The following is a 21,846-nucleotide window of genomic DNA, read 5'->3' on the forward strand; positions in this document are numbered from 1 at the left end:
TGCCTGCTTCATGGGGAGTTTGTTTTTGTGCAGGAAGGGGCATCTTCCTGCACAAAAACAATCACTACAGGCATTTTCCTCTTCCATTGCGTGCTGTAGAATGCAGCACGCAATGGAAAGAGGAAATAACAAGGAGAAATTAAAACTTTTCTCCTCGTTGCACCTCCCTGCGCCTCCCCTGGTGAGGTGCAGCATTTAGACGCATTTCCAGATTTACGATTCCTCGTAAATATGGAAATGTGTCTCGTTCCATGGGTGTTGCATGGGATCACCCACAGCAACACTCATGGAGCGCCCCCTCCACGCAAAATGCTGCGTGTACAGGGGCGATATTTGCAAGGAAAGGAAAAGCCACGCAGGGTGGCTTTTCCTGTCCTTGTAGATATGGAGCAGTAAGATACGCCACCAGTACGTCACAGAATGTGATGTACTTGTGGCCCAGGGGGCTTGTAAATCTGCCCATGGTATTTAAAGCAATTGCAATTGCACTGAAGTAATGACGCAGTCATGTGTTGAGATTTACACCATTTAATTCAGTTTCAAAGAGATAGTACTGAGTTAAAGTGGATACACCTGATTACTATTCATAAGCACTGCCCCAGGGCGAGGAGGCTCATGAGTAGAAGGAATGAGCACAGATAGTCATGCCTGTTGTCAAACCCTATGTTTCTGTGACAAGTTTGACCTTTGCAAGTTTAGCCTTTTACCTTTGATTCTCTCGTAAGTGTATGTCTGAACGATGGATGTAAATATGCGGGTGTCATTTCCAGGAACTAAGGTGTTTAGACTTCTTGAAATCTACAAAGAATTCCAGGGACACCCCGGCAAACCTGACACTGCTGCAGCTTCCAAGGAGTACTTGCAAACGTGAACGTTTCCACAAGTGTGCATTTTTGACTTTTTTGCTAAATTCAGCTGCACCTAATACACCCTTAAAATAATCGTGGCAGGCTGGTTCGCAGTGGGGAGGGTGTGATGAAGTTGGCGGTAGATTTCCGGATGTGGCTCCAGTCACAGTTGCCTTTGTGCAAGGGTTATAAGACCAGTTTTCAGAAGTCCCAACCATCATGTTTGATGTATGTTGACACTGTACTGTTTTCTGTTCCAGCTGGACGAATCGTTTGTCTCACCTGACTGCAGCCAGATATGCACGTGCTCAGCGGCCAGAGGGGTATTTTGTGAGGCACAATCTTGCGCGGAGGACCAGTACTGCACGTTGAGGCAAGGCATTAGAGGCTGCTTCGGGAAGGAAGGCAAATGCACTATGACCCCTGGACCACGGTTCAACTCGTTCGATAGCATGTCAGACATGGTGTCACACAAGGGACCCTATGAGGTGACCTCTCTCTGCGACGAGACATCGAAAGCCTGGTTCCGTGTTGTTGTCGACTTCCAGCTCTGCAATACAGGTGGTGCAATGTTGGCCCAACTTGTCCATGTTTACTTCCGGGACGCTTACATATCAATCTCTAAGAGCCAGAAGGCTTGGGTAAGTAGATGACAGACTTGTCTCCTTTCATACCGCTGTCAGGCATGTCTCTTTGGCTGGTGATGGCACACCTGTGACGCCAACCGTAGTGGTAGCAAAGTCCATTCTTAATTGTTGACATGGGAAGTGTCTTCTAATCCCATATTGTTAGCTCATTCTACTCCCATGTTTGTCAATGTTTACATAGACAGTCTTTCAGGACCCAAAAACACTCCCATCTCTGCCCCCCCTCCCTTTCCAACCACTACCTGTCAATTTTCTTCTTTACGAAGGTTTCCCTTCTCCTTTAATACTACTTACGGAAGACCAGTCTTTTTGGCACACTCCCTATCTCTGCCTGCTTTATTTTCTGCCAACTGTTCTCCAATTCTGCCTGGAGTCAGCTGGTCGGACGTTTTGACTTGACATTGAAGAATACAACTGCCTTTGAAAGCTAGATCTACATTCTGCCTGTCCCCCTAAAATGGCTAATGCTAGTAGTAGAGTCCCTGTGATTTCCATCCTTTGGCAGAGCACTGGGCTTAGCTAACAAACAACCACCATTTGCTGGGTGCAAAATAGGTCTAAAAGTGCATGAAGATTGAACATCGAAGGATTCATTTAATGCAGTTGCTTGGGGCAGCACAAGTCTAGAGTGGGAAACCATAGAGTACGCCAAGAGTTGTAGAGTGCCTGAGAGAATCATTTAATGGGGTAGCTTGAAAGCAGCAAGCCTAGAGCGTACAATCATAGAGTACGCCAAGAGTTGTAGAGTGTCCTGCAGAAGAATTATTTCAACTCAGTTCAATTTAAAAGTGCTCTCACACTATGAGCCAGGCGGAGAAAGCCAGGCAAAGCTAGCCACCCTTAGATGATTCTAACACTACAAAAGGGCTCTAACACACTTGTATTACAAACTCGTTCCACAAAGGATGGCATTCTTTTGAATACCTGTGAGAGTTTGTATAATGCAAATGAGATAGCAATGAAGCGCTCACTGGACAAAATTAGATTTCTATAAATCCGGAAAATTAAACCTCTTGATAAAAGATTAAATCGTGCAACAGAGCTTCACTCAATCAGACTAAATATTATGGGTAATTTTTCTCATAAGTAATTGGCAAAATGATGTTTAGTCATACACTTATTTCAGTATCTACAAAGCTCAATGTTTGGTAAATTATACCCTGCAGGCAAATTGGCCTAAGTTATTTAAATGACTGTTTCCCATTTAGGTTGTCGTAGACTAAATTTGTTGGCTTCCAACTGTGACACATTCTTCACTGAACACCATATTTTAAAAAAACTATAAAACAAGCCTTGAACTCTTGACACCATTAGTGCCTAGAATCCCCTTTGTAATGCTGCAACATAATAATAACACATTCTCTTCACGAAATTAGCATATGACTGGTAAGAGCAGTGTTATCTAGCCTATATTTATTCCTGGCATTAATTTCGTACCAGATGTACGACCATTTTTTGCGGCCGCAAACGGGAGAACCTCTCGTTTGCGGCCGCAAAAGAGGGTAATAGCATGTACAAATGCTATTTTGCAAGTCCCTGACTCCTTCCCCTGTGAGAGTATGTTGGAAAATAGTTTTAAGAGCAGGCAGTGGTCCTAAAGATCACTGCCTGCGCCTAAAAAAATTAAACTGAAAAGTTTCATTTTTCTTTTTTAAATGCATCCCGTTTTCCTTCAAGTAAAACGGGCTGCATTTAAAACAAGCATTTGCAATGCAAACAGGTCTCGCATTTGTGAGTTAGAGCTATTGACATTCTAAATGGCAATGCTTTTTAATCTACACATTTAATTTTTGGAGTGAATGTATGTAGTGTGCAAAATCCCTTGGAAAGGTCCTGCACTTCGTAATAAATACATAGAAAAAGACGCAAAGTATGGATTGTGTCAACAATTGCTTGGCACGTACCTCATGGGTGAATTGTCACCACACATGCACACAGTGGTGATTTACTAATGCGAAATTCATTAATAAAAGTAGTGCTTACAGACTAACCAACGCAATAGGGATCGGAGCATGTGAATCCGAATCCTGGCTTCTCTTTCATTTTCTAGACTATTTGACTCACCCTCCTGCGTCTTGGTTATCCCCCAAACACTGGGAGGCAATGAAGTTTGCCGCTGGGGCAGGTGGGCTTCAGGGATACATGAAAATATATTAATTGCCTAGTTGTCAAAGGTCACCCGGTGCTATTAGTTAAAAATGTGCAGATTTTATTAAGATATTAAGAATACATTACTTGCATCTATGAGAAAATCTACATTAACTAAACAAAATGCCAGAATGCGTGTCAGTTTTCACATTGTTTTAGACAGTACTGGTTGCTTAGTTTCATTGCATTAATTTTTGTATTTACTCTTTTACACAGCATCCAAAGTAGGTTACCTAACCCCAAAGCCCCGAGTTGTTAAATGACCCATAGAAGGGAGTGTTTTACCGTTGAGCAAATTAATCCAAATGTAATTTTTGTAGTGCCATGGAATGATCAGCCAATGAGGTGCTCGATGAGCAGGTATTTAACTACACGTTCAAAACGTACGGTATTGTGGCAGTTGTTTGTTTGTACCCAACCACCTCTCTGAATGTGTTTAACACAGAGCTTCATCTACCAGACAGTGCTCACAGAGGGGGGTGACTAAATCACAGAACAAAATGTATTGATTTATCCTGATTGTGAAGGCACCCGGAAGGCTTAGGTGCCCTCCCAGAGAGGCTAGGGATTCCAGCGCTTCCACAGACTCTGCCGTGCTCCACTGCACCAGCAGGGCACAGCTCAGAATCTGCCACTTCTGCTAAGAATAGGTGAGGGGGATGAGGTTGGGGCATGCAGGAGTTGCCGGCCGATTTCCAGGTTATTGAAAGTGATGATTCTGACGTGAGGCAATGGAGACTGACTTTGTCTATTTGTCTGCACCAGTCTATTTCTCTACTATTTACCGGGCTCACTGTCATGTATCCATTCATCTCTCTTTGTTAGAGGTGCGCGAGCCAAAATATTAATTAACAGGTAGAGCCAGCCGGAGACGAGCCAAGCGTATACGAGCCAGTGGGCGAGCCGTGAAAATGATCGGCATGTTAATCATACAGTAAACATGACGTAAATGTGCGATAATGTCTCTTCAGAATTCAAAAAAGTGAATTTCTTTAGTGCGTCACCTCAGTACACAAGATTATAGCACTGAATTGAGAGGAAGTTATTAAAAGTGCTCATTTTAAGCATGAGTTAAAACACTGCTGCTGCTCCCGCCTGACAACAATGCCATTGGTGAACTAAAAGGCGTCAGTTGCCATGCATACCCCGAATGTTGCCTAGAGTCTTATTATATTTAGAGTAACATTAAAATCTAGTTCATTAAACACAAGAAGTTTTTGTACAGCACGCATCTTGAACTCGCATATTTCAAGGTGGCAATAATAAAGATGAAAATTGAAGTGCCGGCAGGCAAGAAAACATGAACGGGAGTGGGGGGGCGGGGAGGGGGAGAAGTCACAGACTGAGGGAGGGGCGGTGGGGTGGGAAGAAAATAGTGTTAGGAGTAAAGGGGCCAATAGCCGTGGAAGGATACAAATGAGGAATGAGGAGAGACTAACAAGCCTCAAACCAATTGGAAGGGCGCATTTTAGACAAAAGCCAATGGGCAGCGTGTGGGCGGAGCTTCCACGTAGCTTCAACACTGCAGTATATACTGCATGCCTCGTAAAGCGATGGCAGCGAATTCGCGCTCCAACGCTAGGCGAGACCTAAAAAAAAATAGCTGCTTTATTAAAAAGCAGTTCCTGACATGGTGGTCTGCTGAGCCCAGCAGGCCACCATCTCTGGGGGAGCTGTCATTCCCAATGGGCTCGCAAATTGCAAGAGGCTGATTAATTTTAATGAGCCTTGAAATTTGCAACCTCATTAGGAATCGCAAACATTGTGAAATACACTGTTGTACATCGGAAATTGCACCCCGCAAATTGCAACTCGCAAAAGAGTCGCAATGTGCGATGCGCAATTTTCTTGGCCCTTCATCACGCCCTTGACGTAGGAGCCCCTGACTCACCAACCAAATGATTGATGAGTCAAAGCCACAGAAGCTCTTGACTCAGCCCAGATGCTTAATAGGTCAACATGCAAATGTTTGTCACGGACCTTAGGAAAACACTTGCAAACGAAGCAGAAACTGACAATTGTTTATTTTTCTTGTTTCTTTTTTTTAAGTATCAGTGGTTTCCTAGCCAAAAAAACTTAAGGGCTGCTTCTCACAGAATCCAGTCTAACTGATGTACTACTTAAACTTACTGGGTTCTAGCGAATAAAATCGAGGAAGCAAGCACCAGGTGTTACCCATTTTCACAGTGCAATGGTGCTTTCCAGATGCCCCAGAAACTCTGAAGCGAGCTTCATCAGCTAACGATGATGTGCCCACCACAGACAATATAACAGCAAAAGTGAATTTTACCGTTAGGAAATTCAACATTACTTTTGGGAAATGCTGTGCTATTGAAAAATACGTTGTATGTCCGAATTGTAGTTCCCATTCTTAAACACTATTCCTGAAGAGAGAGATTCGACTTTGGAAATACTGTGCCCATCATAAAATATGATGCAGACAAAATGAGTATGGTCACAGTCGAATACAATTCTTTAGAAATGCATTTCTTTTCTGAAATACTGTGTAAGTGAGGCAGCCATTCGCTGTATGTTTCTTTAGTGACATACAACTCTTTGGAAATACTGCGTCTGACACAAACACTATGGATGTTCTTTAGAAATACTTTGCTGTTTTCGAAATATTTTGGACATCAGAAATGTTTCTCTTATCCCCCTTACTAACTTTGGGGCAGATTTACAAGCCCCTTGCGCCTATTTTACGCCGCTGTTGCGTCACTTTTGTGATGCAGCGGTGGCGCAAAGCCAGCGCCATGGTGCGGGGTACTTACAACGTGACACATCTGGGAGATGCGTCACGTTGTAAAGACCTGCGCCACATGTAGGCGTCCCGGCGCAGGGGGGGGCGTTCCGGCACAGCAACGCCTCCTAAATGTGGCTGAGTGAAATCTACAAGATTTCACTCAGCCACTTTTAAGGCCATGCTGCGTCAAAACCCTGCGCCTGCTTGAAGCAGGCGTAAGGATTGATGCAGCATTTTAAAGCTAGGGCACCCCCGAGCCTTGCTGGAGCTGCGTCGCGCTTGCGACGCAACTCCAGCAATGCGCCGCCTTTAAGGCAGCAGATGCGTCATGCATCTGTCCATTTTTGCCCCATGGTGCTCCACATTGTAAATGCGGCGCATCCATGGTGGCGGAGCCGTGACGCACAATAACTGGCGCATCCCTGCTGATATGCAGGGATGCGCCAGTTATTGTAAATCGACCCCTTTGTATTTTGAATGGAAATCCCAGCTATGGTCAAATTCTGAGTTTCCTGAATTCCTTGTAGGAGTGGGTCATGCCTGTAACACACCAGCAGTAGTAGGGCAGACTGCAGCTTAAGCTGTCAAAAAAGACCAGTTTTGTTTCTGAGGTGGCCACCGCCCATGCTGCTGAATGCCGGGTGTGGCTAATACCAGCGTTGCCTAGTCTTCATTCCAAGTTTACAGATTTTTTCCACCACCATCCATTTCTCATCTCTCTAACTCTCTCTCGTTAAGGTTCAATTCAACGCTTAATTCTCTGTTTATCACTGCTTTCCTTCCTTTGGCTTTCTCCTTATATTTCACTTCATTTTTTTTCTCTTTCCTTGTCTGAGTTATAATCTTCTGATGAAGACTCTGGGGAAGATCTACAAGGAAGCCCTTGGGCTGCACCACGCTGCGGCACTTCCGAAGCACAGGGATGCGACATATTTATAAGAATATGTTGCATATCTGTGTTTCCCCCCTGCACTGGTGCACAAACTGCAGCCATGCCCCCGGGCAGGCACCCTTGCACCATGGTGCAAGGATGCCTGCGTCGTGGGTATATTGTTTTTGTGCAGGAAGGGGCACCTTCCTGCACAAAAACCAATCACCACAGGCATTTTCCTCTTTCAATGCTTGCTGTAGAATGCAGCAAGCATTAAAAGAGGAAAAAACGAAGAATGAAAACATTTCTCATCGTTGCGCCTTGCTACTCCACCCCTAGGGTGGCGTAGCATTCAGACGCATCTCCAGATTAACGATTTCTCGTAAATCTGGAGATGTGTCTTATTCCATGCGTGTTGCATGGGAACACCCACAGCATCACCCATGGAACGCCCCTTCAACGCAAATTGCTGCGTGTGAAGGGCCGTATTTACAAGGAGAGGAAAAGTCACGCAGGGTGGCTTTTCCTGTCCTTGTAAATATAGAGGCACCCCTGCGCCACCAGTACTTCACGAAAAGTGACGTACTGGTGGCGCAGGGGGCTTGTAAATATGCTCCTAAGTCCCACTACAATCAAAGAAGTGCTGGTGACCACCACCTGCAACCACCCGTACAAATTAGGGGTTACAAGAGACACCCACAGGAGTGATACTGGAGGAGAACTGCCCATAAAATGGGAGGCTTTTTCTTTATTAGGGATGCGAATACCACATGTTTTGGAGATGCGTAATTAACATTAATCCACCCCTACATAGCAGTGAACACCAAAGGTAAAGTGTTTGTGGACAGATCGATGTTGTTGCCCTTTCTTTTCTTTTGTTATTGTTGGGTGGAGTTGATATGTTTGTGGCACCCTACAGGTAGGTAATCCTCACGCTGTTTCATTCAGGAGATCGTGGCATGTTATGAACCCACCACCGAACTAGTGGGATTCTAGAAGTATTGTCATGTTGTTAAATATCCCTATTGCCCTGTGAGTTCGCCTTCCTTCAATGAAGCCTAGCGAATCAGTAAAAAAAGAACTGCATGTAGATTTTAAATCATTTTTAAATGCAATACTACCCAGGTCTTTAAAGTGGTAATACAAAACCATCACATTCTTAGTGGTACATGTAGTCTGGCTAACCAATTTTGAACAAAGCAATTAAGAGTTGTTCCATCAATCAGAGAAGATGTGTCAATCAAGTCAATTTTGTTCTATGAGGTGACCATATCTTCGTTTTCAATTATGGATCTTACTTGCAGAGGCTACATTATGTGGCATGTAAAGTGATGGTGGAGAATTAGCTGGCATTAAACATGTTTTTATGGCAGGCATTAGTATTGCCTCTGCAATTATGGAGGCACATTTTAGCAGTTTTCCTTCTGTTCTCTCATACATGTAAAGCATGCATGCAAATTTGGCATTCATCGCTCTCTGCTGCAAAATAACAATCTACCTTCATTATTTCAGAGGAATGGACGTGAACTCAGCTTCCCACGCAAAATCTCTGAATCGGTGTCAGTTACCATCAAGGATCACTCTGTGGTGGTAGCACAGGGAAATAGGATCCGAGTTCAGATCAGCACAAGTGGGTCGGTGACAGTGACCGCCTCCCAAGATATGGTGAACAGGTTGTGCGGAGCATGCGGAAACTTCAATGGTGACAGGGGGGATGACCTTAAAATGGCAAATGGAAAGGTGGCCATTTCCATTACAGAGGTGATCACTTCCTGGAAAGCGCAAGACCTAGCAACATGGTAAGGCCTGCTTCATATCCATATGATTCCAGTGCAGTAGTGGCTCCTGGAGGGAGTGCTGCGGGGTGGTAGTCCGAGGGAGGGACAGGATGGGGGGTAATAAACTCCAGCATACGGGCCAAAAGAGGTAAGTACATAAATAAATAAATAAATAAAAACAAATTACATTGTGCACGCTGCATCGCCATTTGGCGTTGCAGCGTGCGCAATGTAATTCATTTTATTTATTTATTTATGTACTTATCTCCGTTCGGCCGTATGCCGGAGTTTACTACCCCCACCCTGCCCCTCCCCCGAATGCCCTCCGCCCCGGCCCGCAGCACTCCCTCCAGGAGCCGCTATTGTTCCAGTGTGAAATGATTCTATAAGATACCTTTGTTCATTAAAGAGGTTTCTTACCTTATTAACTATTCTGAATGGCATTCTGAAAAAGTTAGGCTTTCAGGTTTTTCCTCCAAAATCAACTACTTTCTGTAAAACATTCACGATTTTGACTTTTCAATCAATCAAGGAATTGTAAGCACGCTACTCTCCCATGAGGGTCTCAAGGCGCTATGGGGGGGGAGGGTGATTCGCTGAGCTGTTTAGCCGAACAGCAAGATCTTGATGGTCTTCCTGAAGGTGTTCAGGGAGGGGGCGCGTCTGATGTCTGCCGTTAGCCCATTCCAGGTCTTGGCTCCAATGTGAGAGAAGGATCTTCCGCCTGCTATGGCTCTGTGGATGCGCGGGGTTTCGGCCAGTGAGAGATTGGAAGATCGAAGGTTTCTTTTGGGTGTGTGGAAGTTGATTCTGTCGTTGAGGTATTTGGTTCCATTGTTGTGTAGGCATTTGTAGGCGTGAGTGAGGATTTTTAAAGTGATTCTTTTCTCCATGGGGAGCCACTGGAGACTTTGTAGGTGTTGACTGATGTGTTTGTGTCGGGGGATGCCGAGGACTAGTCTGGCGGCAGTGTTCTGTATTGTCTGGAGTTTGCGGAGTAGGGACTTGTTCATGCCAGTGTTCAGTGTGTTTCCATAGTCCAGTCTGCTAGTGATGAGTGTGTGAGTGACTGTCTTCCTTGACTCAGGGGGAATCCACTTGAAGGTCTTGCGGAGGATGCAGAGGGTGTTGAAGCAGCTGGAGGTGAAAGCGTTGACCTGTCGGTTCATGGTGAGTGATGAGTCGAGTACGATGCCGAGGTTCTTGGCGTGGTCTGAGGGGGTAGGTGGGCTTCCGAGGGCGGTCAGCCACCAGGTGCTGTCCCATGCAGAAGGGGTGGTACCAAGGACGAGGACTTCTGTCTTCTCAGCATTGAGCTTCAGGCAGCTGTTGGTCATCCAGACTGTGACATCTTCCATTCCTTTATTGAAGTTGAGTTTGGCAGTGATGGGGATTTTGGTGAGGGAGAGGATGAGCTGGCTGTCGTCGGCGTAGGATGTGATGTTAAGGCTGTGTTGTCGGACGATGGCTGCGAGGGGGGCCACATAGATGTTGAAGAGGGTGGGGCTCAGGGTTGAACCCTGTGGGACTCCGCAGGTGATTTTCGTGGGGTCGGAGAGGAAGGGTGGAAGTCTGATCCTTTGACTTCTTCCGGTGAGGAATAATCAGATCCAGTCCAGGGCTGTTCCTTGTATGCCTGCGTTGTGGAGTCTGGCGACTAGTGTGCGGTGGGAGATGATGTCAAAGGCCGCTGATAGGTCGAGTAGGATGAGGGCTGCGGAGTGGCCTTGGTCCAGGAGGGTGCGTATGTCATCTGTGGCGGCGAGTAGGTCGGTCTCTATGCTGTGGCTGCTTCGGAATCCGGTTTGGGATGGGTCGAGGGCGGCGTTATCTTCAATGAACCATGTCAGTTTCCTGTTGACTGTTTTCTCTGCAACTTTAGCACCGAAGGGGAGGAGCGAGATGAGCCGATAGTTCTTGAGGTCGGTGGGGTCGGCTGTGGGCTTCTTGAGCAGAGATCTGACTTTTGCACGCTTCCAGTCATCTGGAAAGGTGCCTGTTTTGAAGGTGGTGTTGATGGTGCATTGTAGTTCGGATGCGATGGTGGGCACTGCTCCATTGTAGATGTGAGTGGGGCAGGGGTCAGTGTGGGCCCCCGAGTGGATGCTTTTCATGGTTGAGGCGGTGTCTGTGATTGGTGTCCAGTTGGAGATGGTGGGCTGACTAGTGTTTCTGGGGGGCCGGTGGGCTGTCTGTGGTGCCTGGTGGATGGTCGATGAAGTTGTCGTATAATGAAATGTTGAATTCTAAATTTGCCAATTCTTCACACCCCCAGACAAATTGTCAAATGTAGATTAGGGTGTGCTTTGCATTGTAAGATCATGATATGGCAGTTTGGGATAAATAAAATCCCACATTCCAGGTATCTTTCACCAGCTGCAGAGTAACTGCATGCCATGCATGCTTTGACAAACACAAATATTTCAATTTCAATCCAAAAATAAGTTTTTTATGACCATAGGTCTTTAAACCACATAAAATACCATAAAACTGCATAAGACACAATATATAAATTAAAATTCTATAAAAGAACCATAAAACAGGATTAGAAAATGATTAAAAGTTCATTATTTCTTTATATCATAAAAACTTGTTTTCCTAGCATCAATCTTCATTTGTTAGAACAATTCCATACTCAAGTTATGAGTGCGATCCAATACACATATATGGTCCAACGTTTAGTTTCTACTTAAAACAATTAAAATTACCCAATTTAATCTCTGTTTATCAACCCTCGGTCCACTCCTTCAATCCGTACTCCATAAGGAATCTCTTTGCAGCGTGGATAAACTTTGCCAATGCTCTTGCAATATCAAGAAACTGTATATCAATAAGGAGCTCAATCGCTCACATCCATGACCTTATAGCGTACTTTAAAAAAAACTGCCCGCAAAAACGGTTTTCGCAGAGCTAACAATTTTTGGCAAGCCATTATAATGTGTACAGAGGTACATTTTATGCCCATCCCACATGTGCATCTACCATCAGGGTCCATCAACATACTTTTTATTTTAACATTTGCACAAGCGGGATTAATGCCTACTCTCACCTTTAATAATTCCATTTTCAACCATTGATTTGGTAAGGTGCCTAGATAAGGGTACCATTTATCATTGCTCCAGCTATTTAACATAAATTGCACAGACTCTTTTTTGTCTCAGATACTCCATATCAATTAGTCTAGACTTTTCCTTCCCCAAGGATTTTAGTACACTCTTAGGTTCTTCAAAATGCAGGGAGAGGGGGTCGATTTTCACCTTCCAATTGTCACAGATGGAGTAGAGTTTCTTTCTTATTGCTTTAGTTCACTCTGCTGAATCTCCTTCATACACCATCGTGACACTTTTGCATCTTCCCCAGACCCCAGCTGTTTCCAAACCTACATAAGGTAACTTGAACCTGAAGGTTCCATGATAACAAGTCTAGGTCCAACCTAATGGCCTGTATCATTGATGAGCTGGGCAATGACAACAAGGTTTTTAAACATTTCCCTTCCTCGCTGTCCCAGGAGCATTTCCCTCCTAAATATAAAATGTGTGCTCCGTATTACAACTGAGGAGGGATCATTGCATTGTATGCCTTCAACATGGGTCTGTGGGACATAGCTCCATAGTTACTGCTGAACTTTTTTAATCCGCAAACTGAGGCTAGGGTTTTAGTTTTCTGGGCCTGTAGGTGCGTGCCCCATTTTAAAGATTTATCAAACCGTATGCCCAGGTATTTGTATTTATTAACAACTTCTAATTTTGTTTGCCCCAGGAACCAATTGCATTTCTGATCTCTCTTCCCAAAACACAATATTTTTGTTTAATCCATGTTCATTGTTAGGTTTTTAGACGTACAATATGTAACAAATGCATTTAGCTTCCTTTGCAGACCTAATTATGTTTGATCAAGAATAACTAGATCGTCTGCATACAGTAAGTAGGACAAATGCTTCCCATTTACCATTGGGCTTGCACCTCTTTCCGTCATTAAAGAGGAAGGCAGATCCGCAAGGAAAATTTAAAAAAAGGAGTTTGGCCAATACACAGCCCTGTCTTAGGCCGTTATTGATTGCTATCTCTTGTGTCAAACCCCCCATTGTGTCTTTAATATCCTGTGCCCAGTTCTCGCTATGCAACTCTTGGATAACTAGTTTTCAGGAATCTTATATCTTTTTAGTGTCTCCCAAAGGCGCTCTCTATCTACTGGTTCGAATGTTGCCCGAAAGTCGACAAAACAGCAGTAAAATTTACCTTGCTGTTCTACCAGCTTTCGAGTTAATGCCAGTAAGGCAAAGCAATGTTTAATGGTTGAGTGCCCCTCCTTAAACCCTCCTTGTCCCACAGGGACAATTGCATGTAACTTAATCCAATCCTTCAATTTGCCTAGGATTATTTTAGAGAAAACTTTCACACCGATATCTAACAGGTTGAATAATCTATAATTCTTAGTGTCCTTTCTGTCCCCTTTTTTGTGCAGAGGCTTAATTACTGCTCCCCTCCATGATTTTGGGATAGTACCTGAATCTAGCACGGCAGAAAACATCTTAGAAAAAAATTGTGCCCACCAGTTTAACTCTGTTTTAATTATAACATTGGGTAAGTTATCTGGCCCTGCTGCTCGGGTTAAGTTTAACTTCCTAATGGTGTCCTTCACATTTTCAATGGAGCATGAAGGTATTAGTTCTTTTGCTGCCTGCGCATAGGGACTCTTTCCTCGCTTAATACTGGCACATTGCTAGCCATATATAGTTGGCCTAAGTATTTCTTTCAGGATGCCTCGACAACTACACAACTCATGGTTCCTGGGGATCGACCCGAGGCGTCTTGGATCAGCTTCCAGAACCCTTTAATATTTTTTGTTTCTTTAGTTTCCAATAGGGAGTCCCAGCATTTTTCTTTAAAACTCCTTTTCTTAGATATCACTAACATTTTATAATCTTTCCTCAAATGTGTTAAATTATTAAAACCCTCCTGATCATACCTTAGCCTCATACGTCTTTCTTCTCTCCTTAATATCCTTTTTTTTCCCTACACACAGAATCAAACCAGCTCATTTGCTTTCTATCCCAGGCTTGTGAGATTTTACCGCCCTTTTCCTTCTTCTTTAGGTTGGCTCTGAGACATTGTACAACCTGAAGTACTTAAACCACGGGACCGTCTGATCCTGTGCTACCTCAATTCTGTTGAAAACTTGCTAATTTTGTTAAATATTCATCTGTTAATTTTGTGGTCAGGCATTTTGGGTTATCCATTGATTGTGGTAGAACTCTTTCACAAACTCTTGGGGGCCCTCTCACTATTTCACAAAAGAGTGGGTGATGGTCACTTTCTTTATGCTTGATTACCTTAAACTTTTTTACCAAGGCAAAGTTCCAAGCATGTACAAAGATGTAATCTATGGGGCACAATTGATTACCTCTTCTGAATGTCTGCATTGCTGGTCTATCAGATTCTGTCCTACCATTTAAGCTTATTAACCTCTTTGATCCTAATAATTTCCCTAGGGCTTCATCTTGCCTATTCATGGTACAAACGGGGAAGTGTGCCAGCATTATCTCATATGCTTTTAGAATTTCTTTCAACCAAGGATCTAATTTTTCGGGGTTTAACTTATGGTTAAAGTCTCCCGTGATGGTTAGCAAATCCTTTCCATACTTATCACTCAAGGAGTTCATCTCATCTTTAAATAGCCCCTTTTCTCTTTCATACCCTTTTTGAGAGCCCCACTGTATGTAGGTGTTTACCACAATCACACGTTCGTTTAACCTTTCGGGACCCTGTAGGGATACCTCACTAACCAACATCCATTTACAAGAAGTGTTTATAAAATTCAATTTTTTTTTACAGTTCTTGTAGAAATGAGTGTCATAATCCCCCCCTGATGGATGTCCAAATCTTGTTTTACTGGTGGCTTTGTAAATCTGGGTACATCCTTCAACTACAAGGGTGCTGTCGCATAGCCAAGTTTCCTGCAGGCAAATAATGTCTGCCTGCTGTGAGACATTTTTTATACAATCAATCTTTATTTGCTCTTTGAATCCATTGATGTTCCATGAAACACTTCTTAGGCTATTTTTATTTATTTATAAAGTTTTATATAGCGCGGACGTGACCCTTGGGTATCAGAGCGCTTCACAGTTACATGAGGTACATTTGGAATACAGCGGGTATAGCAGCATTAATATATATAATATTCCGCTACATGTCTTTCTTAGCAGTTTCAGCAAAAACAGTTTTTTTAGGAACTGATTAAAGAACAAGGTGTAACAGCATTTCTATACAAATGGTTCTGATGAGCTTTCCGTGAGTTCTACATCAGAAACAATTCCCAATTGACGTTTGGGTATTAATCACGATCCTAATGATGATCAGTCTAGCCTAAGAAAGGAACTTGCTCATTTGGAAGATCTTCGCTTCCCTCTTGAATGTTGCCGTGTTTGGAATTATTCTAATGTTTGGAGGGAGTGAGTTCCACATTCTGGGGGCTGCTCCGGAGAAAGCTCTGTCATACATTTTCTTTTTCCGAAAGATGGGTGGTTTCAGCAACAGCTCTCTGGCACTCCAAGCTGGTCTGCTTCCCCCTGAAAGCTCAATTTTCCGAGCTAAGTACCTTGGTGTTTTGTAGTGGAGCGCTTTGTGGGTAGTACATGCCAGTTTAAATTGAATTCTGGCTTTGTATGGTAACCAGTTTAATGCTTTCAGGTGAGGGGAGATGTGGTTGTATTTTCCAGATCGAGTAATGAATCTTGCAGCCGCATTTAGACATGCTTTTAGTGATGCTGTGGAAATTGTTGATAGACCTGCTAGAGTTGTACATCCATTTTCAATCCTTTAAATAACTAAGGCCTGGAATGCCGGACACTTTTTGCCATTGATTTGATGTGGGCTTTCATGTCTAGGTTCTTATCAAGCGTGATTCCCAGTGATTTAGTAGATTCAACTAGAGTAGGGGTGCAGTTTAGCGCTGTGATCAGTTTGGCCCATTCCTTCACTTCTGTGGGGTTCTTAGGTGGTGATATTAATAGGAATTCCGTTTTTTGTGCATTTAGTTTCAGATGATTACTAGTTAACCAGTGTAATGACATTTTTAAGGCCTCATTCATTATCTTTATGTCTTCCAGTGGCTCTATCTTGATGTATATCTGAGTGCCATCTGTGTACATGTGATAAGAGATGCTTGCGTCTTGGAGAATTTCTGTAAGGTGTTCAACATAAAGGTTCAATAGTGACGGAGATAGTGTTGATCCTTGAGGGACTCCAATCGAATTTGGGCATGATGGGGATAGCGTCTGGTTGACCAGGAATCTTTGTGTTCTGTTCTGAAGGAAGGATTCAAACCATTTCAGAACATTTCCAGATAGTCCCATCCTGTCTTGAAGCCTGGCTAGCAATTTTTCATGATTTACCATGTCAAAAGCAGACGACAGGTAAAGAAGGACTAGTAGGCTTGTTTGTTTGTGATCTAGGACCTGTAACGCATCATCCACTACATGTAAGATTGTTGTTTCTGTACTGTGGCCTGGTCTGAATCCGGATTGGCAGTCGTTCAGCAGCTTGGAATTGGCGATGTGATTGCTCAGTTGATTTTGCACACATTTCTCAATTAGTTTGGCAAGTAATGGAATATTGGTTACTGGGCGAAAGTTATTTGGCTCTGCCGGGTCAGCTGAAGGTTTTTTGATGATGTGGAGGACTTGACCTGTTTGTAGGCACACTGGTAGGATCCCTTGAGATAGTGAGGCATTTATTATTTTTGCCCATATTGGGACGACAATATGATTGATTCTTTTTAGGCATTTAGAGGGGAGGGGGTCATTGTAGTAATTATTAGGTTTGATATACAAGAGAGTTTTGTCAATGGTATTCTGGTCATATAACTTGAAGGTTGCCCATTGTGCATTGTTTTTCAATCTATCATGATCGTTTGTCGTAGTATCATTGTGCTGTGGTGGTAGTTGGCTGCCATCCTGAGCTCTCTTTCTAGCGTGTTGGCCTTGTCAGTGAAGAATGTTGAGAATTCTTTGCAGCTCAGTTGAGTTTTAGTAGTTTCTTGGGCAGATTTAGCCAACTTATTGGATTGTTGCTTTAACATCTTGAATAGTTTCCGCAGTCTGTTTTTGGCGTTGTCCAGTTCCGATCTAAAACATTCCTTTTTGAACTCGAGTACCATTTTGTTGTACTCGTTTCTGATTTTTCTGAGAGTTTTAAGCTGGGGGGATGATGGGTGCTGTCTCCATTTTCTTTCTGCAAGTCTCAGTTTCCGCCTATCTTCATGCAGTGTCTCATTAAACCATGGATTTTTATCTTTCTCTGATCTACTTTTCAGTTTTAGTGGCATGGTGGAGTTGACTATATTCGTCATTGACTTAGTGTAGAGACCAGTGAGTTTGTTAACGTTCAGCAAGTTGTTAGGCAGATTTAGATCCTTCTCACATCTTGCTACTAGTAGCTCAATATTAGGGTCTTTGGTGTCCCAAGTCCACTTTTTAAGTTTGACAGGCTGCGCGGTCTTGCTCTTTTTTATGGTGGGTATCAGGAAGGTTATGGCATGGTGATCTGAACAATCGCAAGGAACAATTGAGTGGACTGTAATAGCTTTACTTCACGAAATTACCCAGTCTAAGTTTGCCCCTTTCAAGTGAGTTGGCTGGGTGCAGGCTTGAGTAAGGTTTAGATCTGCTAAAAAGTCTTTGAGTGTGTTGACCTGTTTGTCATTATTGTCGTCCCAGTGTAAATTAAAGTCGCCTAGGAATATGTTATTAGTGTGACTGTTAGAGTTAGCCGTGATGATCTCCATTAACTGGTCTATGAAAGTAGCATTATTGCCTGGTGGGTGGCAAAGCGCATGCAGGTTGCTCCTTTGATTGTCTGCAGTTTTCATATTGAGACCTAGGTATTCACATGATTCGAGAGGGTCGGATTGCATTTGGTTGACCTCTATAGCCGATCGGTGTATGTAGGCTATACCGCCACCTGTCTTTTTTAATTTGTCTAATCTCACAATGTTATAATGATGGGGAACCAGTAGATCTATGAAAGGGGAAAAGGATTCCGTAAGCCATGTTTCTGTTAGAATTGTCACGTCTACTTCCTGGCTAATGATGAGGGCAGCAATGTCTGAGGCATGTTTTGCTGCGGGCCGACAGTTTAGCAGTAGGCATAGTAGTGGTTTACTTGAGCTACTAGAGTTCATCTCTTGAGTATTGGCAGTTAGCTGGAATTGTTGTAGGTTTGTAAAAGTTGGTTTTCCTATTCTTAGGCCAGGATGTTCTATTTGCATTGATCTGGACTGATTTAATTTCCTCACCTCTGCTGCTAGCTTTAGGCTCATACGACCGTAGTATGGTTAAGTTTTATTGCCTGATAAGTATTTAAGATTTCTGTCTGGTCGATTATGCCTATTTGATAATGGCATGGCTGTGTCTCTACTCTTTTCTGGAATATTATGGACTAATTTTTGGACGTGCTCGACTTTGGAGTGGGTGCTTACCATGATTTCTAATATTGTTTCCATAGTTTGTAGTGTGTTTAAAATGTCCTGTGACATATTGCCCACTTGTGTTTGAAGAACTTCGATTTCTCTCTGAGTCTGAGGTATATATTAGGGGTATGCATCTGTGTATTTTGGCTTTTGTTTGTGTCCTGGTGCTTTAGAACTTCGATTTCTTCAGTGTTCCTATTTTTGTTATTAATCTGGGTGTTTGTGCCTCCTCTATTTGTGGAGTGGGATGCGCTTCTCTATGTCCCATGGCTATGTGACAAACCACTTCCCTAATCTATTTCGCTGAGGTGTGCATGCTGAACTCCACCATGCCACTAAAACTGAAAAGTATATCAGAGAAAGGTAAAAATTCATGGTTTAATGAGACACTGAATGAAGATAGGCGGAAACTGAGACCTGCAGAAAGAAAATGGAGACAGCACCCATCATCCTCCCAGCTTAAAACTCTCAGAAAAATCAGAAACGAGTACAACAAAAGGGTATTCGAGTCCAAAAAGGATTTTTTTTAAATCGGAACTGGTCCTGCGTGACATTTCAGGAAGGCACTATCCAGCTGTTTTACACTTTCTAATACAGCCTCTGTGATTAATCTTATTCCTTACTTTAATTTTTCTTTTTCAGCATTTAAAACTGCAGTTCTTACCATACCCGGAAATACTTCAACTTTTGTCAAATCCTTGCCTTTGCTACTTGGGGAAAATCCTACCTACCTCAAATCCTTTGATTCAATTTCACTCAAACTTGGGCATTTGAGAAGGAAAATAAAAGTTAGGATTGATTTAGGGGTACAATTGTCCTTAACGTTTTCCTCCCCTTCTCTATATCCAAATGTTCAAAGTTTAGTCGCTCAAACCTATTACTTCCAGTCTCTCATTCTTCTTTTCGCATGTAACTCTCTTTACGTTTGGAATTTTTGACCTAATACCCCCTCTCCCTAAAATCTTCGGGTGATCTTTCTCCTCCCGTAAGTTTGCCCTTTTTTCTGACCATTTCTCCTCTCTTTTTACTTCCAGAGTGATTTTTGGTGGACCTTTTTTTCTCTTGTTTTCTCCTGTCTCGTACTTAAGTGGCTGTCCAGATTCCTCCTTTCCCTTTGGGTAACTGGGGGAGAACCTCTTCTTAATGTTGTTACATGGGTTACATGGGTTTTATCTCCTTTACCCCTTGCTTTTTTGTGACCTATTTGTTTCCCTTTATGCTGAGTGTGTTTTCTTAGAGGATATCTGGTCTTTGGCCACCTATATCACAGGTGATCACTCCTTCTCCTAATTAACATTGGGCATCTTGAGATATACTCATCATGGCAATTATTTCTTTTGATCTGATTCCCCTGCATCACCTAGGGTGGAGCTATCAGGCACTGGTCTAACCACAGACGGCATTAAGCCCCTGATGCCCTGTAATTTACACACAGTGTGTTTTAAACACATTTCCTGGGCTTTTAATATTTTATTATTTGATAATGTGACCACTAACAGGCCTTGCTGGATTTTTTGCAACGTTAGTATTATGTCCAGCATAGATGCCGAGGGTGTTGCCAATAAGTCCAAGTTCTCAGTACTATTACGCACCAATTCTTCCAATGACTTGGAACCCTGGTTCACCCATTGACACAAACTTTATTCTGCATTTGATCTTGTGTCCAAGTCTGTGGTGTCTTTCTGGACGTGCTGCTCTTTTGTGTTATTCTCCTCATATTCCCCATCAGCGGTGCTGAGTACAGAAAATATCCTTGGCGACAAAGAAAGTCTTGGTTCCAAATTGATGTTTATTTGGCTTAAATTACTTTGGTTAATTAGTTAATCTTCTATGCTTTGGGCACTATGATCATTAGCTTCGTGAATTCAAATTGAGTCCTTCTCAGATTCTTGAATTATTTTGGGCGTAGGTTTCTTGGTGAAATGTTTCCCCACAAAGTCTTTTATTGATTTAGACACAATGCCCCCCCCCCTCTCATACTTGCTTGCAGTGTGTCAGGCATCTGTTTCTTCTTTGTAGCTTTTTATTGTACCCTCTTAGCATTCTCATCCTGATCTTCCATACTCTCCATTGGGGATCTAAATAGCTCGCTTATTTCAATGTTCAGAATCGGGGGTCTTTTATTATTTTACTTTTTTTTGCTTTTTAGGTGCCATCTAAAAGAGCTCCGCAGCCACACGTAATTTTATTCCGTAAAAATCAACAGGTTGTAGGTGGGCCAAATAGAAGGATAGTATTGAGCGGGGAAAAAAAAATCGCAATAGGTCCAGTCAATATGGCTCCATCTCCACGCCTACACGCAATTGCTTTTTCTCTACTACTTAACAATACCAGTGGGTGAATTTCCCTTTTTCAAGCCTCTCCTCCCCCAGGTTTGGGGCGGTAAAGGCAGTAAAGGCTCATTGATTTTATCGTTTTGCCTCGTGGCAGCCTCCCAGCTGTTCTCCTTATCCAGGTTCCACGCTCAACGCCCCACTCTCCAAGCACTCTCCGAGCACCAAGCTCAGAGCTTCCGAGCCTTCGCGAATTCCGGAAATTACGTGTGTCAATACGCGTCGTGTCACGTTGCATTGAGTTGCACGGCTGCCTGGAGCCAAGAATCACAGCAGAGATCAACAGTCGCTAACCTGAGAAAACACAAATAATGCCTTTAGATTCCGATATAAACTTGGTAATGTTGCTCAGGAGCCTATGCCCTGCACCACATTACATGTCTTCGGCAGTTTGAGTCAAAAGTCAATGTAATGGTCATTCTTAAATAAAACGGTATAGCTAAAAGCATGGGCTTACATTCATGTAGAAAATGGAAAAAAAACCAGAGTGAACGACACTGGTCTCTTTTGTTGTTCTGGCACCAGACACAACAAACCAATTCTAAATGTTATTTATGAAGCACAAAACATGCCAGACCTTGGGTTGTTGTGAAGGGTGAATTGATGGTGAGATGCTTGTGCACTCAAACTAGCAAATTAATCTTTCCCTGTGACTCATTTCCTTTTCAGCAATTCTTGAACTGTTTGTCTCTGAAGGACTTTTCATAAACTCTGCCAAGGTGTTGAAGGGGACAGAGAGAGGGTTGAAGTGTAGGATCGTCTTCAGTTCTTGCATCAAACTCAAGAGACTCACCATTTTCTCAACTTCGATGATCTATGTTGGTGGAAGATTCTTCTTCTGCAACAGGAAGTATATTCCTTCCAAACAAGGAAGTTTTACAATGTTTAAAAAGACTTGTTCTCGCTTGAACTGAAAGTCTATCTGTACTTTTTTCCTCAGCGATCTACACCTAAAATAAAATCTTTTGGCATATGTTTGTGTTTAATCATGCTACTGTATTTCATAACTT

At 43.0% G+C, this 21,846-nt stretch overlaps 1 protein-coding gene across 1 annotated transcript in view; it reads left to right on the top strand.

Moving 5' to 3' along the window:
* LOC146809161 (IgGFc-binding protein-like) overlaps window positions 1–21,635 on the top strand; it is a 181,530-nt gene extending 159,895 nt beyond the window's left edge. The window contains exons 18-20 of the mRNA XM_085614837.1: window positions 1,109–1,489; window positions 8,770–9,056; window positions 21,506–21,635. Of these exons, the coding sequence (XP_085470963.1) occupies window positions 1,109–1,489; window positions 8,770–9,056; window positions 21,506–21,515 (678 nt within the window). The 3' untranslated portion in view covers window positions 21,516–21,635. The remainder of the gene's footprint in view (window positions 1–1,108; window positions 1,490–8,769; window positions 9,057–21,505) is intronic.
* The last annotated feature ends 211 nt before the right edge of the window (window positions 21,636–21,846 follow it).

The sequence above is a fragment of the Triturus cristatus genome, chromosome 7 (genome assembly GCF_964204655.1).
Source record: "Triturus cristatus chromosome 7, aTriCri1.1, whole genome shotgun sequence".
In the NCBI taxonomy this organism is placed as follows: Eukaryota; Metazoa; Chordata; class Amphibia; order Caudata; family Salamandridae; genus Triturus; species Triturus cristatus.